This window comes from Schistocerca gregaria, chromosome X (genome assembly GCF_023897955.1).
Source record: "Schistocerca gregaria isolate iqSchGreg1 chromosome X, iqSchGreg1.2, whole genome shotgun sequence".
Lineage (NCBI taxonomy): Eukaryota > Metazoa > Arthropoda > Insecta > Orthoptera > Acrididae > Schistocerca > Schistocerca gregaria.
Genome location: NC_064931.1, coordinates 570,902,836 through 570,918,367, shown reverse-complemented (window position 1 = coordinate 570,918,367; position 15,532 = coordinate 570,902,836). Strand labels below are relative to the sequence as shown.

Sequence of the window (15,532 nt, the reverse complement as noted above, 5' to 3'; positions counted from 1 at the left end):
TCTTTGTTTTCCATTGTGTTTTCGCGTTTTATTCGTGCTGATTTGCGTGTCCAACACTTTTTGCTATTTTTCGTAACATTCGGCACCCCACGTTATGGTTTCCTTATATCATTGTTTTCCAGCTTTCCTGAAGCCATTACCCCTGAGTGCAGTGAGATATTACTAATACCGTCAACCACCACTAACGTCAACATCAGTGTAACTAAATTTTATAATGAAAAACAATTCTGTTCGAACACTTCTGTTTTCAGAATGACGAAATATGATTTCTGTAGGTATTTTATTATATTATGAACTAATGGTTTTGCTTATTCCTAACAACCTCTTTTATTGAATAGTGAAGCACTTAGTAGTGCACCGCGAGTGCTACCTATAAATTCTCTTCAGAGAAGAAAGATAACTGTCTGTAATGGAGACAAACACTTGTAACAAAATATGCTTCTTCTGCACCACTCCTCTCCGTAGCGACTCTTACTTCACCCACATTGTACATCACAATTTAAAAGCAACCGAATTAAAATTCGTGCGCACCCCTTACTGTTTGTAAATTACTCCTTTGCTTGACTCCTTACTTCTAAACTGGTTGAAATGGGAAGACCTTAGCTGCCAAAGCTTTGTGTCTGACAACTACTACTACTAATAATAATAACATTGTGAAGGGCCACAACAATTTATTAACCATTACGTAGTTACTGTGGCGTCGTGCCGTCAATTAGATGCATTATCTGCTGCCAATTTGTAGTCCGTTGCAGGAACTACCGGATGAGATGTCGAAGCATATCTGATGTATACGTCTTAATTTTTGCCTCATAGATGAATGGTGCAAAGTAAAATAATTGTGTCTAAAGAGCGAACTATGTGAGTAGAAGATTTTCATACGTTCGTTTCATAAGCTTTAACCTCAATCAAATTGCGTCACGGGTTAATGCTCGTGGTTGAAAAAAAGATAATGACTGGTAACTTAGAAATAATTATTACATTCCTACGAAATAGCGATAGTAATAACGATATTTGAAAAATAATTTAATTTCGTACCCATAACACCAATCGAATTCTTTTGTTTTTACCCCTTAGAAAATTTCAAAAAATGGTTCAAATGGCTCTGAGCACTATGGGACTTAATATCTGAGGTCATCAGTCCCCTAGAACTTAGAACTACTTAAACCTAACTAACCTAAGGACATCACACACATCCATGGCCGAGGCATGATTCGAACTTGCGACCGTAGCAGTCGCGCGGTTCCAGATTGAAGCGCCTAGAACCGCTCGGCCACACGGTCAGGCAGAAAATTTCATTTTACCCCTTATGGGGTAATTACCCCCAGGTTGGGAACCACTGCCCTAGATGTATCAATACAAGTTAAGGTTAGGCTAGGACTTGGATTCAAACACGGATTATGGTTTCCCGATTTACTCGTAATTTTTTTACTCGTGAATTGTTGTCCTTCCTAAATATTATTCCGTATCTAATGACTCAAACTTCATGGGCAGATAAACTATTACCTTATTTGAAAATAAAATCTTCTTTGTTATCAGGCGACGTCGTATTCCTCTTCAAACTTCCTGTTCGATATTTGACGTTTGGACCTTCTTCAGAAATCGTGAGGTGTTCGTGGGTGGCTAAACACTCGCTGCATAATAACCCGAAAGATTTTACCTTCAGTGACAACGACCACGAAATCTATAGGCTTATGAATGTAATGTAATTTTCTTCCTCCAAAGTAGCTTCGACACAATCTTGACGCTACACATATTCTACCATCCTGAAAACAACACACTTCAGTTATAGTGCATACCGCACTGCAATGCTCACATCTTATACTTGCTGGCGATGTAGAATGTCCCCCATAAACGTTTCTTTGAGATTACAGAGTAGCTATTACACAGTAGCTGGGATGTGCCTCGCTGGCAGTTGTAACAATGAGACACGTGATTACTGTACTGCAGTTGCTAATTACCGACCAGGCGTCTCTTCCGCTTTCACCCTCGCCATGTGCAGCAGCATGCAAGCCACTGAGTGCTTACAGCAAACGATCAAACTTTCAACCGGTTCACCCGACAACTGTTATTGCACTCAAGCAGAGGGCAATTAATGCTGCGCAGATTTTCTAAACAGATTACAAACAAAGTAAAGCGTTCACGACAGGAGTAATAGGAAATTACAAGTAGCTAACTGCAAGTAGTAGTCTAAGTGACATGTTAGGAATGACATTTGGCAAATTACCTGTCGTGTAGGCTTTCCAGTATCGACGTAACTGGTACTGTATAAACGGTTCAAGCTATACAAACGCCACCTAATAGTGTAGGGCCACCTTTGAAATTTAAAACAGCTTGAATCTTTCTAGATATTGATGCATTCACATACTGGGTAACGATCAACAGGAGTCTACAACTTTCTTTGTAAAGAAACAGTTCAATTTCATTTCTTTTTATTTGAGGACACAGACGATCGGTAATACTCGAATGACTTTTAGCAGGCCAGGAAGGACGTTCTGTTCCAACGTCTGGAGGCCAAGGGCAACTTTGACAATTCTGGCAAGTTGAAAGGGGACATTATCATCTTGGAATGTATCATTCCCTGTTGTGAACAGTTTCTGGCTTTGAATGAATACGGTCATTTTAAACGGTTTAAACGACCTTCCCAGTTATAGCATTAGTATAAGAGTAGTACCTGGGGTGGGGGCAAACAATAATATGACTATCCAAAATATGACAAAACTTCCAAGGCATTTTAAAATTGAAGGAGTATAGTCGGAATTGTGCACTATACGAAAAAATTCTAAAGTGCAAGACAGTGTAGAAATAGCCTCTTAGAACACATTACATATTTTCACTCGTCGGTAGTCCTTTTCTTCTGCTCCTTGCACCACTGAAGATTCTGCTTTGTGTTTCTCAGCGTTATAAGAGGTTTGCCAACAGAAGCTTTACCGCATTTGTTTTCATTGTATAGTGTGCAACACACTGTTTCGCTTATTCTCCTTCCCAAATGCATGTTAAGCTCAGCAATCCTTTTCGCAGGCAAATGTCTTCTTTAATATTCTTCTGACTCCATTAATAAGTTAATGTTTTGACTGTGAGTCATTCAAAAAAATGGTTCAAATGGCTCTGAGCACTATGGGACTTAACATCTTAGGTCATCAGTCCCCTAGAACTTAGAACTACTTAAACCTAACTAACCTAAGGACAACACACACATCCATGCCCGAGGGAGGATTTGAACCTGCGGCCATAGCAGTCGCGCGGCTCCGGACTGAGCGCCTAGAACCGCGAGACCACCGCGGCCGGCGTGAGTCATTCCCTTTGCATCAAATGACAATGCAATGCTATGCATGTAGCACTAGTGATAAGGATCACTACTGCTCTCAAAGCCTGTGGAATCGAGATTTTAATGCATTTCACGAAACTACTTCATCATATGGTTTAAGATTTGAACCACGCACTCATATCTGCGCTGTTATTTTAGACTTCCGTTTAGATATTATGCCAGACCAATTTCGTCCATTTAGAGATTCATTCACAGCACAAAAATTGGCTGGACCTAAAATTTGGGCTACCCGTGAATTTACAAAAGGAACAATCACCTTAAAAGGAGTACATTATTGCTTACAAGTACAAAACGTGTGTGTGACTGTTACTCAGCACGAAGTATGCTCCTCAAAAAAACCTGTGCCATCGGTTTCCTTGGATTCGAGGTATGGAAAAGGAACCTCATGTGGAATTGGAGTCTAGGACGCAGAAGTGACAAGTTGTAGTAGATACTGTTATAGATCAGTAGTTCATTGGAATAGTGGAAAAGCTGGAACGTTACGGCACTAGTGTGTTTGGTTCGGATCCCATATTACAAGTCATTTTTTTGAGGACCTATGTTAATTTGTTTCATGTGCAGAATCCGAAACTAACACTTCAAAGAGATAAAGGTTCTACGTTAGACTGTTCGTCCCTTAGAAAGGTTTCTTTCGGCACTTGACATATCCTCCTGTGCTCTTCGACTATAGAAAACATGTGCGTGCAGGACGGCAGGTGGACATTAAATCGCTCACTTTCTGTCACCTTCGCTTACGCAGTTATAACCTTGTTCCAAAGGTCGTCTCTGGTGCTTAGATGAGGTCATGCAACTGCTCAGTCTCCGCCCATAAGTTTTCTATGGCGTTTTCGATGACTTTCTCTATCGTCTTCATACCCATACTGTCTCGTACACGTGGCTACAGCAACACGACTCGTATACAGGCAATAATTTCCAGTTTGTATTCTCGTGCCAGACTATCTTTCACAATTGGAAACTTTACATTTCGCCAGTTATCATTGACATTACCTTCAAATGGTTCAAATGGCTCTAAGGACTATGGGATTTAACATCTGAGGTCATCAGTCCCCTAGAACTTAGAACTACTTAAACCTAACTAACCTGAGGACAACACACACATCCATGCCCGAGGCAAGATTCGAACCTGCGACCGTAGCAGCTGCGTGGTTCCGGACTGAAGCGCCTAGAACCGCTCGGCCGGCGACATTACCCTCGGAAAACGGTAGTTTGTAGAGTGTATGCTGACCACAAAGCCTCTACCTTACCGTAAATAGTCTTTTTGACCTGCATTGCTGTGTGTTCGCTAGTTAGTTATTGTGCATCGGTGTTGAAATATGTTACAGTCCAGTTCCTCGACCCCTGCTGGTTCAAAAATTCTCGACATCGTTCTGATATATGTCCCTCGTTATGCATTGGCCACAGTTACGCAATAACATGGCCTGGCCTCTAACGTCGTAGAATTCCATTCTCCGTAAGAGAAATGACGGGTCTGGAAAACTGTGTTGTTGGTGGGACGCGTCTTATAAGTTATGGCTGGACTCATGTCGAGATGGAACAGGTATCTGAAGTATTATAGGCCACAATAGGATCCTTTTGCAGACATATATCATTAGACACCACTGTGGTAAAAACGTACTCAACTTTCATGCAAATACCTTTATGATTTCAGTAATTGTTACTGATGCTATGATTTTTCCTAATTAATGGTAGCGTACGGATCACATTCCCTCTGCTGGCAGTATACGTACTCTTCTTGCAGAGCATGGAGGAATGCTCATTCGACAACAGTAAGTTTGTACATAAGGTACTTTCATCATCTTCGCCGTGCACTGGCTCACTCGAAATGGATTCTAAGTTTGGTGGACGTCACAACAGAAGTTAGATTATTGTCCTTGTGAACTCATTAGAATAATACTTAATAGAAAAGAGTATCGTCATTTCAGTAAATTACTATCTCTTTCCAACAAAGGTTCAAAGCATCAAACTCGACCCTCTAGGTAAACTTTGCATACAAAAGTGCGTTATTAAAATGTCAGTTTCAGCTGTGATGATATTCGTGTCGGATATCATTCACTGTGTTGTTACACGGCCAACGTACTTTTCTATTGATAATGCTAACCTCTGGAACACTATGATCCATATCTATGTAATATTAGAAGCCTCAGTTTCGTGTATTTTTTTCGTAAGTTCACATTTCGTGTACTATCTTCCCTACTAACTTTCTTTCTTTCATTCTTCGAATGGTTATAAATTTCCATCTTACCGGAAAATTCAGCTATCCCTACAGGCTAACGCATTCTCCCACTGTTCTACGTTTTATTTCACCTTTTAAACAGAAGTGAGGGGTTAACATCACCCACTTGATAATATTCTTCTCGGGTATGCAGCCGGATCATAACGTCTTCATGACACAATATTTCCGCGGTCCAACTGGCCGCCATCTTCAGGTGAGAGTGCTGGTGCACGATCTCGCCGGAACTGACTTCCCAGCGCAAGCGGCGGCCCCTATATAGGCCGCAGAAGACCCACAACGCGTGCGCGAGAAGGTGCCGTAACTGCCCTCTAGCGCAGTAGACATACTTCGCCGCCAGTGATGGAAACAGGCGAAATCGAGATATCGCTGTCAAAAATTAAAAATAAAAATAAATAAAAATTTTATTCCGACGATAGAACCACAGACCGTTGTTTTTTAATGTCAGATAACACTGGGTCCCAAGTCCTACTTAAAAGAAAACCCTTGTCTCTATTAATAAGATTGTCAGATAACCGAATCTCTATGGATTCTTTTAAAATACAGTCCCAATAGCGAGATGCAGGGGCAACCATTTGTGTCTCGTCATATAGTTTTCTGTGTCTCTCGGTGAGACAGTGTTCCGCCACTGCAGACTTCTCAGGTTGAAGCAGCCTTGTGTGCCGCTGATGCTCAACACATCGCTCCTGAATGGTCCGGATTGCCTGACCAATATAAGCCTTTCCACAGTGGCAAGGGATCTTGTAAACACCGGGCTTCCTCAAGCCCAAGTCATCCTTAACAGAGCCAAGGAGCGCTCTAATCTTGGCTGGCGGACGAAAAATACTTTTGATGTGATATCTTTTCAGAATCCTTCCTATCTTCGACGAAATGCTCCCAGCATAAGGCAGAAAAGCTACCGATTTGCAGGTATCTTCTGGTGATTCAGGCGAAGGTCCAAACTGGAAAGCACGACGGATCTGTTTATCTGTATAGCCATTCTGCTTGAACACAATCTTAAGATGGTCCAATTCTTGTGTCAAGCTTTCTCCATCTGAAATGGCATAAGCTCTTCTCGCCAACGTCTGCAGGACCCCCGTACGCTGGAACGATGGATGACAGCTAGGAGCATTTTTATTTATTTTTATTTTTAATTTTTGACAGCGATATCTCGATTTCGCCTGTTTCCATCACTGGCGGCGAAGTATGTCTACTGCGCTAGAGGGCAGTTACGGCACCTTCTCGCGCACGCGTTGTGGGTCTTCTGCGGCCTATATAGGGGCCGCCGCTTGCGCTGGGAAGTCAGTTCCGGCGAGATCGTGCACCAGCACTCTCACCTGAAGATGGCGGCCAGTTGGACCGCGGAAATATTGTTTCATGAAGACGTTATGATCCGGCTGCATACCCGAGAAGAATATTATCAATTATTACGCCGGGAAAGCCTTCGTAGTCACATCTCCCACTTATTTACTAGCTAGGGAACTACACGCCGGTAATTATTTTTCATTTCTATTCAGCGTCAAAAGGAATACAGCATATCAGTTCTTACTTATTTGAGATGAATTAAATGTACTGACATGAAATTAATGAATCGATGGGGATGATGATACAAAAACATGAGATGATATCAAACCGCTCAGGCATGATAAACCTACTATGTAACGAATATTTAGTGACTACTGGAAATTTTTGCCAGACCGGGTTTCGAATCGGGACTTCCTAATTATCTCTTGTAGTTGACTTAGCAATTTTTTTAATGGGCCTCCATCTACACCTTCAGCCCATCCTTCTGATTGACAAATCATTAGCACCATAAGCATTGGTTCGTAGGCTTGCAATTCTTGCTTTCAATGGCTGTTTCCTAGGAAAACTGAACACCTTCTCTCTTGAAAACAAAATAAAAACTAAATACAATTCTTCTTTCTTGTAAAGTCTCTCCATTCTCCAAAGTTAAACATCTTAATATTTGAAAATAAAATTCTGCATGCTTAAAAAGCTAAAAATTTCATTCTTGGGGATTGAAATTAGCACGCCAGGAGAGAGGTCGGTCATTGTCGAATTCTCTATTGTATTCCCCGTTAACGCAAGCCAAGATTGATGATTAAAAACTTTTGGAACAGTCTCACTCATTTTCTGCCATGGTTTTGTTGCTCCAACACAGACGTTTGAAAGTCCTATCTATCTGGAGTGGCTGTGCTTATTGATTAGTGAACGAAATGAGCCACGTACAAAGTACGTAACAGGTGGTCGGCGCGCGGGAACAAGTGCCAATGCCGTTGGAGAATGGCAGTCAAGTCTGTAATGGTGGGAATCAATCTGGTACTTAACTCAATTGCTTCCTCGTCCATGCACGCTCCAGAGCTGATTGAAACATTATTGTCGTTTATATCTTCACCTACGATTTCCAAGTAGTAGAAACATAGCTTTTGTTAAATTTCCCATGGAATTTTGCATTTATGATTATTCTCTATAAAGCGAGCTTTTGAAAGCTTTGAGATGCGTAACAGAGACAGGTGCTTCAATTTTAGAGCATAAACAATGTACATTCAGTGGAATCAACAATGTGTAGTGACGTAAAGGGATTTGTAAATTATTTTTTCTTTTATTTACTGGTTTTAGGGATTTGCCCATACAGCCCTCTCAATAATGGAATGTCAATTATGACGATACGAACGCGAGGGCAACACAACACCCAGTCCACAAACAGAGAAAATGTCCGACGTGGACGGAAAATGAACGTGGGCCATTCGGTTAGCCGCAAAATAAATAGCTTCGAAGATTCATAAATCGTTATACGAAGTGAGAGAAGGCCTATAATTTAAAAAAAAAGAGTCAGTGGTACATATAGAGCATAAAAATGTTACGGTCCTGAAATTATGCAGCTATAAGGAGTCAAATTCACGAATGGAATATGAAGACGCTTGTACACTGTGTGCACTTCGCTCCACATGCTACGGTGGCTCGTAGGCGCTGATGTAGATGTAATCATCTTTACTGTTCTTCAATTATGGTGTTATTGCAGCTACACTCATTTCTCGGTATTCTGCAGTGCCATAAAAAGTGCAAAATGGCGGAAATAATGTTTAAAAATGTTCCCCTGCAAGAGCGCAGATAGAATTCTTTCTAACGAATTTACATAGCTAGAAATGAAATGTGAGCTGCAATAAAAGGGCGAGAATCTGCACTGGAGAAAATTTGGTGTAGAACAGTAATACCATTTTACTTGTTCATGAGCATTATTTCATAGCGCATGGTATACATAAACCAGATGTCAATGAAATGTTTGTGGTTCGTATTCAACATTTTAAATTCAGTGTACTTAAACTTTTTACGAGAAATATGTTGAAATTGATTCTTTTTTCTCTCTTTTTTTTAGGAACCTGAGAAGAAATGCCATCCGATCAATAGATGTTAATGCGTTTAGGAACCAGAAACATCTGGAACACTTGTAAGTAAATAAAATTTGCTCGTTGTATTGTATGGGAGAATCTCCTGTCTCAGTTATGCAAATGGACGCTCATTCTCTTTCCTGTATCAGTTGTATCCAGTTATTTAACCTGTCTGTATATTACATATAACGTCTGCGTCGCGCACGAGCGCGCGCGCGTGTGTGTGTATGTGTGTGTGTGTGTGTGTGTGTGTGTGTGTGTGTGTGTGTGTGTGTGTGTTAAGGAATGTACGAATCGCTCATGTGAAATTTACTGCATGAAATTGATATCTTATTAACAGTATGATGTCAACATTATTTCTTTATTGTTTTGCTAGGTGGATAAATTGTATCCACCTAGAACAGCAAATGTCCAAATTGAAAACCACAGTCACTCTCTTTTCTTTCCGGAAACAGTTTGTGTGTGGGAAAAATATCAAGTTGCAGCGTGGTAAGGAGGCCACATTAAACCGTAGGCCATCGCATAATACTGGAGGAATCGTAGTTCAAAGATCTGAGGAAGGCAAGAGCATACATCCAGTCCTAGTGAAGCACGCTGATCGCGGATCGCCTTACCTTTGATATCCAAGAGGATTGATTAGTCGCTCATTTATGTGCTGTGAATTGCTAATAAGCTCCTTTTTGCTTCACTTATATTACCGGTCAAAATTTTCAGTCACTTATCGCAACTACGAATTTGTGGTTAAAAGATGGATTTCGTTTTGGGTATTCTGTAATATTCCCATACTGATAATAAAGCATGTGCAAACATGTAATGATGGGCCTCTGTTGTGAACTTGACTGGTTCTTCGCTTAGAGGGGCAAACTAAGACGGTTCCATTCGAATGGGCCTCATTAAGTCGGCTATCTGTATACGATCATTTGGTGTTAGTTTACAAGACATTGTGTGCTTCTAGCAGTGTGTTTGTATACGTGATCAGGTTCAACCATACAACCCTTAATGAATTGAAGCAAGAGCCTGGAATTGAAAAACGTGTAGTAATTGTAGCTCTGCATCAGGAAGGCTATTCTAGTAAGCCAGTAGCAACAAACGTTTGCCTAGAACAGTCTGCATTGGTGTATACGTTGCAGCGGTTTAAGCAAACTGCTGCCAGTGAAAGAGTGTCGTGATCTGGAGGTCCCGATTAACATCATGCACGGAGGATCAGTTCAAACGTGTGCAAAGTAAACGTCAGAGGACTCGTACGGCACCTGAAATCTGACAGGAAGTAAATAGTACGTGAACAGCTCCAATCTCTGTCCCAACAGTGCAACCCCATCTCCCTGAACAAACAGCTGTATAGCGGACAAAAGCTCTTTATTACGTAAAGAAACATAACAACTTGAGTGTGCAGCAATGCTACAAGATATTGTTCAAAGACGAGTCTACGTTTGAAGTTTTTAGAAGCCATCGATGTTTGTTCGTCAACTTTGTGGTGAACGTATGAAGAGTAGTGTCTGACGCCAACGGTGACGCGTAGTGGAGGGTCTGCCGTGGTGTGAGGATGTTTTTGGTTGATAACGTTGGTGGTCTAGTGAGAATTAATGGGACATAAAAGAAGGAAGGATACCGTGGCTTACTCATCAACAATGCAGTTCCCTCACGCAAGAGAATTATTGCTCGTTTAGTCGTAGGTTTGTTCTGAAAGGTCCCAATCATGCTTCTAAATTGTGCAGAGGGTATGTCAACAGAAAATGAAAATGTAGGGAACTAAATAATATGATCTGGCCAAGTCAGCAACCTGACCTAAATGACATTGAATTCTTATGGGATAAATTTCACAGAGAGGTCAGAAAACTGAGGTCATCTAATGTTGAAGATCTATGGAATAATTTACAGACGTGATGGACTGCAATGTCTGCAAAAACACTTCAAAATCTTATCTCCAGAATGCCAAGAGATGGTGCAGCTGTTCTGAGAGAAAATGGTGGATACTTTGAAGATGCTAAAATGTGAACCGTAATGTATTGTACTTAATCATAAAAAGAGAAAATACTTATTTTGTTGGTCCATTTAGTTTGTATGAAGTGTTTGTGCATCGAAATAAAGTTTCAAGCTTTTTTCATGGCTAATCGAAAACATTTGACCGATAGCGAATGACCGTGCGGGATTAGCCGAGCGGTCTGGGGCACTGCAGTCATGATGCTGATCTCGGTGGAAGTTCTAGTCCTCCCTCGGGCATGGGTGTATGTGTTTGTTCTTAGAATAATTTAGGTTAAGTAGTGTGTAAGCTTAGGGACTGATGACCTTAGCAGTTAAGTTTCATAAGATTTCACACACATTTGAACATTTTTGATAGCGCATGTTTGATCCGCGTGTTGTAGCACGCCACCCATGAACATTTACAACCAGTAGGTGCAGCAAAGAAACAATCAGCTTTCTTCTTAGTGTATATCTCCGTCCACTATCATCCTCTCAGATAGTCCACATTACTCCTCTCATTTCAGTACGTGGTTGGACATTTTCTTAGTGTCATGTCTGAGCACAATTTCTACTCGCGTAGCGGCCTCGCAACCAACATAATACACGGTCCTGTCACATCTATGTGGGCACCGCCTATGTTCGGCGCCGACGTGCATTAACCACTCACAGACGGCCGGTAGCAGCACTAGTAGAGTAGGGTATACAAGGTGAACGTTAATAAAAGCGAAAAACTGCGGGGACGCATTCCTGACTGGTAATGGAGAAAAAAAGTCCTACAAACATGTGTCCATTGCGCTGACGAATGGAAGTTCCCCTGACTACGTGCCGTGTATTCCTTGTGTGTTTCAGGCTGTGTTACTGACGCAGCGTACTGTAAGCAGCAGATTGGTCCGGTATTCTTGTCGGGAACAAGCCAGGCAGATGGAAACGGTCGAAAGGCAGCACGGCTATAACAAAACAAGTATCCTCACATACACTAACCACGTCACAAAACATTTCAAACCCTTTTTGGGCGTCTTTGTGGTCATGGGTCCTTTCAGAACGTTCAGGGAGGCGGCGGACTGTGCGTACACCAGATTTAGAGGACCAGGATCTACAGGATGTTGAGACACATCAACAACAAATGGTTCAAATAGCTCTGAGCACTATGGGACTTAACATCTGAGGTCATCAGTCCCCTAGAACTTAGAACTACTTAAACCTAAGTAACCTAAGGACATCACGCACATCCATGCCCGAGGCAGGACTCGAACCTGCGACCGTAGCGGTCGCAGGGTTCCAGACTGTAGCACCTAGAACCGCTCGGCCACAACGGCCGGTACATCAACAACATCTTATCCGGACGTGGGATTGGACGCGGAGGCCGTGTAACATGGCCTGCTAGATCAGCGGACTTAAACCACCTAGATTTCTTCTTCTGGGGTCATATGAAAAGCACTGTGTATTGAACCAGTTTCTATTGCGCATACGCTTCAACAGCGTGTTCACGACGTCCACGAGGCTGTTCAGAGACATGCCGGAACGTGCGAAAGAGTGCGGCAATCCATGATGTGGAGCATGAACGCGTACATTGCATTCCATGAAGGCCATTTCAACGTCTGTTGGGACGTGGACGCGATGCAGCTCTGTACTGTTTTCTGGGACGATTTGCTGTCGTTGCACGCACACCGTCCATTTCCGGACACATGTTCCTAGGACTTTTTTCCACCACTTTCAGTCGGGAATTCGTCCCTGCATTTGCCGGTTGTATTGATATGCACATTGCATAAAGTGTGTCGGACGATGCGGGAAACAGTGCAATCCTTATCGTAATGCGTAAACGGAGCGATTTATCTGTCATCTAGAAAGGTATGATAATTGGATTTCGGGCCAAGGATGGAAGCATTTCCGAAACTGGCAAGTTTGTAAACTATTATCGTGCCGTCGTGGTTAAACATGCCGTTCATGGCAAAATATTGCTCTCCATAAACGGAGCCGAGGCAACTTTGGTGCACCGCAGGCCGTAGATAATAGGGGTGAAGAAAGATGCGGATATGTGTATGGACGAGTACACGTGCAACTCTTGGCGAACTGACTGGCCGTATGAACCAAGGGGCTACTAACAATGTCTTCTCAACGACCGTTCAGCGAACGTTGCTGTGTATCGGCTCCGCAGCAGGCGCCTGGTTCTATGCGCCCCGCTGACTGTTGTTCTGCGGCAACGAAGGCTGGAATTTGAACGCCTGTACCGCTAATGGATAGCCACTGAATGGCGACAGGTGGCCTTTGCCACGTTTTATGCCCCATCGAATAGATGGCCATTGACGTGTATGGTGTAAAACGTCTGAAAACTGACATCCTGCAACAATTGTCAGAAGCGTCCAGGCTGGAGGATGGCCTAGGGATGATATTCTTCACGGGTTTGCAGCCGGATCATGTCGTCGTCCTCACACAATATTTCGGCGGACCAGCTGGTCAACGCTAGTGCACTGCCTCGCCGGGACTGAAATCCAGCCCCAACGTCGGAAACCTTTATACACCATGAAGAGCGCACCGCGCGTGCGCGAGATGATGGGCAGCGCGTCCAGGCGGCAAGTAAACACACATCGCGCCGGTGGGAGAAGACGGCAGAAGCGATAAATCGCAACAGCACTAGTTGGAAGAATCCAGTAATCGAAAAGAAGACCGTTGTTGTTGAATGTCAGACAAAATCGGATTCCATATCTTACGTAGAGGAAAACCTTTATCCCTGTTAATAATATTACTGGATAATCTAATTTAAATCGATTCTTCAAGAAGACATTCCCAATAGCGAGAAGCAAGAGAGATCAATTGTGTCTTTTCATACATCATCCTATGTCCTTCGTTAAAGCAATGTTCCGCCACTTGCCCGACATTAAACAACAATGGTCTTCTTTTCGATCATTGGATTCTTCCAGCTAGTGCTGTTGCGATTTATCGTTTCTGCCGTCTTCTCCCACCGGCGCGCTGCGTGTCTACTTGCCGCCAGGAGGCGCTGCCCATCATTTCACGCACGCTCGGTGCTCTCTTCATGGTGTATAAAGGTTTCCGTCATTGTGGCTGGATTTCAGTTCCGGCGAGGCAATGCACTAGCATTAACTCACCTGAAGACGGCGGCCAGCTGGTCCGCCGAAATATTGTGTCAGGACGACGGCATGATCTGGCTGCAAACCCGTGAAGTATATCAGAAGTTATTACGCCGGGAAAGTTTACGAAACCACATGGTCTAGGGATGTTTCCTTTGGATTCGCTGGGTGATCTCGTCATTCTGGACGGCACAGTGGATCAATACAAATATGCGTTGAAATGGCTCTGAGCACTATGGGACTTAACAGCTGTGGTCATCAGTCCCCTAGAACTTAGTCTTCTTAAACCGAACTAACCTAAGGACACCACACACATCCATGCCTGAGGCTGGATTCGAACCTGCGACCGTAGAAGTCGCGCGGTTACGGACTGCGCGCCTAGAACCGCGAGACCACCGCGGCCGGCAATACAAATATGCGTCTGTCATATCCACCCCCACATGCAGTTTATTTCTCCCCGACACGACGGCATTTACCAGCAGGACAATGCAACGTGTCCCACAGTTCGCAGTGTACGTGCGTGGTTCGAAGATCACCAGGACTAGTTTACCGTACTCGCCTGGACAACAGACTTCCCGGCTTTGAACCCAATCGAGAATCTGTGGGACCACCTCGATCGATCTATTCTCGTCGTGGACCCGCAACCGAGAAACCTAGCACAGGAGAGCACGGTTTTGAAGTCGACGTGGCTCCACACACCTGTCGGTACCTTTCAGGTCCCCACTGACTCTTCCTGCACGTCTCGCAGCAGTCCGCGCTGTAAAAGGTGGTCCATCCGGCTTTCGACAGATGGTCACACTAATGTGACTGGACAGTGTAGCAATAAACGACCTCGCGAGTGAACGAGTAGAGCAATCAAGTCTCATTTGTATTCATTCTATTTATTCGCATTTAATGTTAATGCGTAGGAAAAAACTACATTACTATTCATATCATAATGGCGCAAGGCATCGGAAGACAGAGATGTATTTGTGTTAACTGATGGCTCTCGTTTGTTTTCAGAGATATATCAGAGAACCAGCTCATGACGCTACAGAACAGGGTGTTCTTACCACTCGGGACCCTCAGCAGATTGTAAGTATTCTGCACGAAACTCCAAACATTTTTTTAAAATTAAATTGTGTCTTATAATTATTCCTTAGCTCTCGCTAGTTACGTTGTTACACAGGCCTTCAGGTTTGTAACAATTAACCTTTCGCTGGTTGACAGGCCCCATGAAAGACTAGTGACCGTAGGACATTGAAACTTGGTGAAAACATTTGTAAGATATGCAGAAGAGAAATTACATAGAAATCATTAAAAGAAACACATGTTTCCACAGGACAGGGTAACATTTGTTAATTCTGTGCTGCGTTTACGTTCTAGCTTACAAAAGTTGCTCAATGTGATGACAATGTGCATCCACCACAACCTGGAACCGCACAAAAGATACTATTTCACAGCAGTTCTCAGCACTTTTCGAACAGTGGACCGTGGAGTGTCCAGCTGTCGTCACACGGCTCGTGCACTACTTGAAGATCACTGATTGAATTCAGCAGTCTCAGCCATGGAAGTAGTAACT

At 43.0% G+C, this 15,532-nt stretch overlaps 1 protein-coding gene across 1 annotated transcript in view; it reads left to right on the top strand.

The window, feature by feature from the left end:
• LOC126299097 (relaxin receptor 1) overlaps positions 1–15,532 on the top strand; it is a 756,631-nt gene that overhangs the window by 470,457 nt on the left and 270,642 nt on the right. The window contains exons 10-11 of the mRNA XM_049990771.1: positions 8,911–8,982; positions 14,974–15,045. Coding sequence (XP_049846728.1) covers positions 8,911–8,982; positions 14,974–15,045 — 144 coding nt within the window. The remainder of the gene's footprint in view (positions 1–8,910; positions 8,983–14,973; positions 15,046–15,532) is intronic.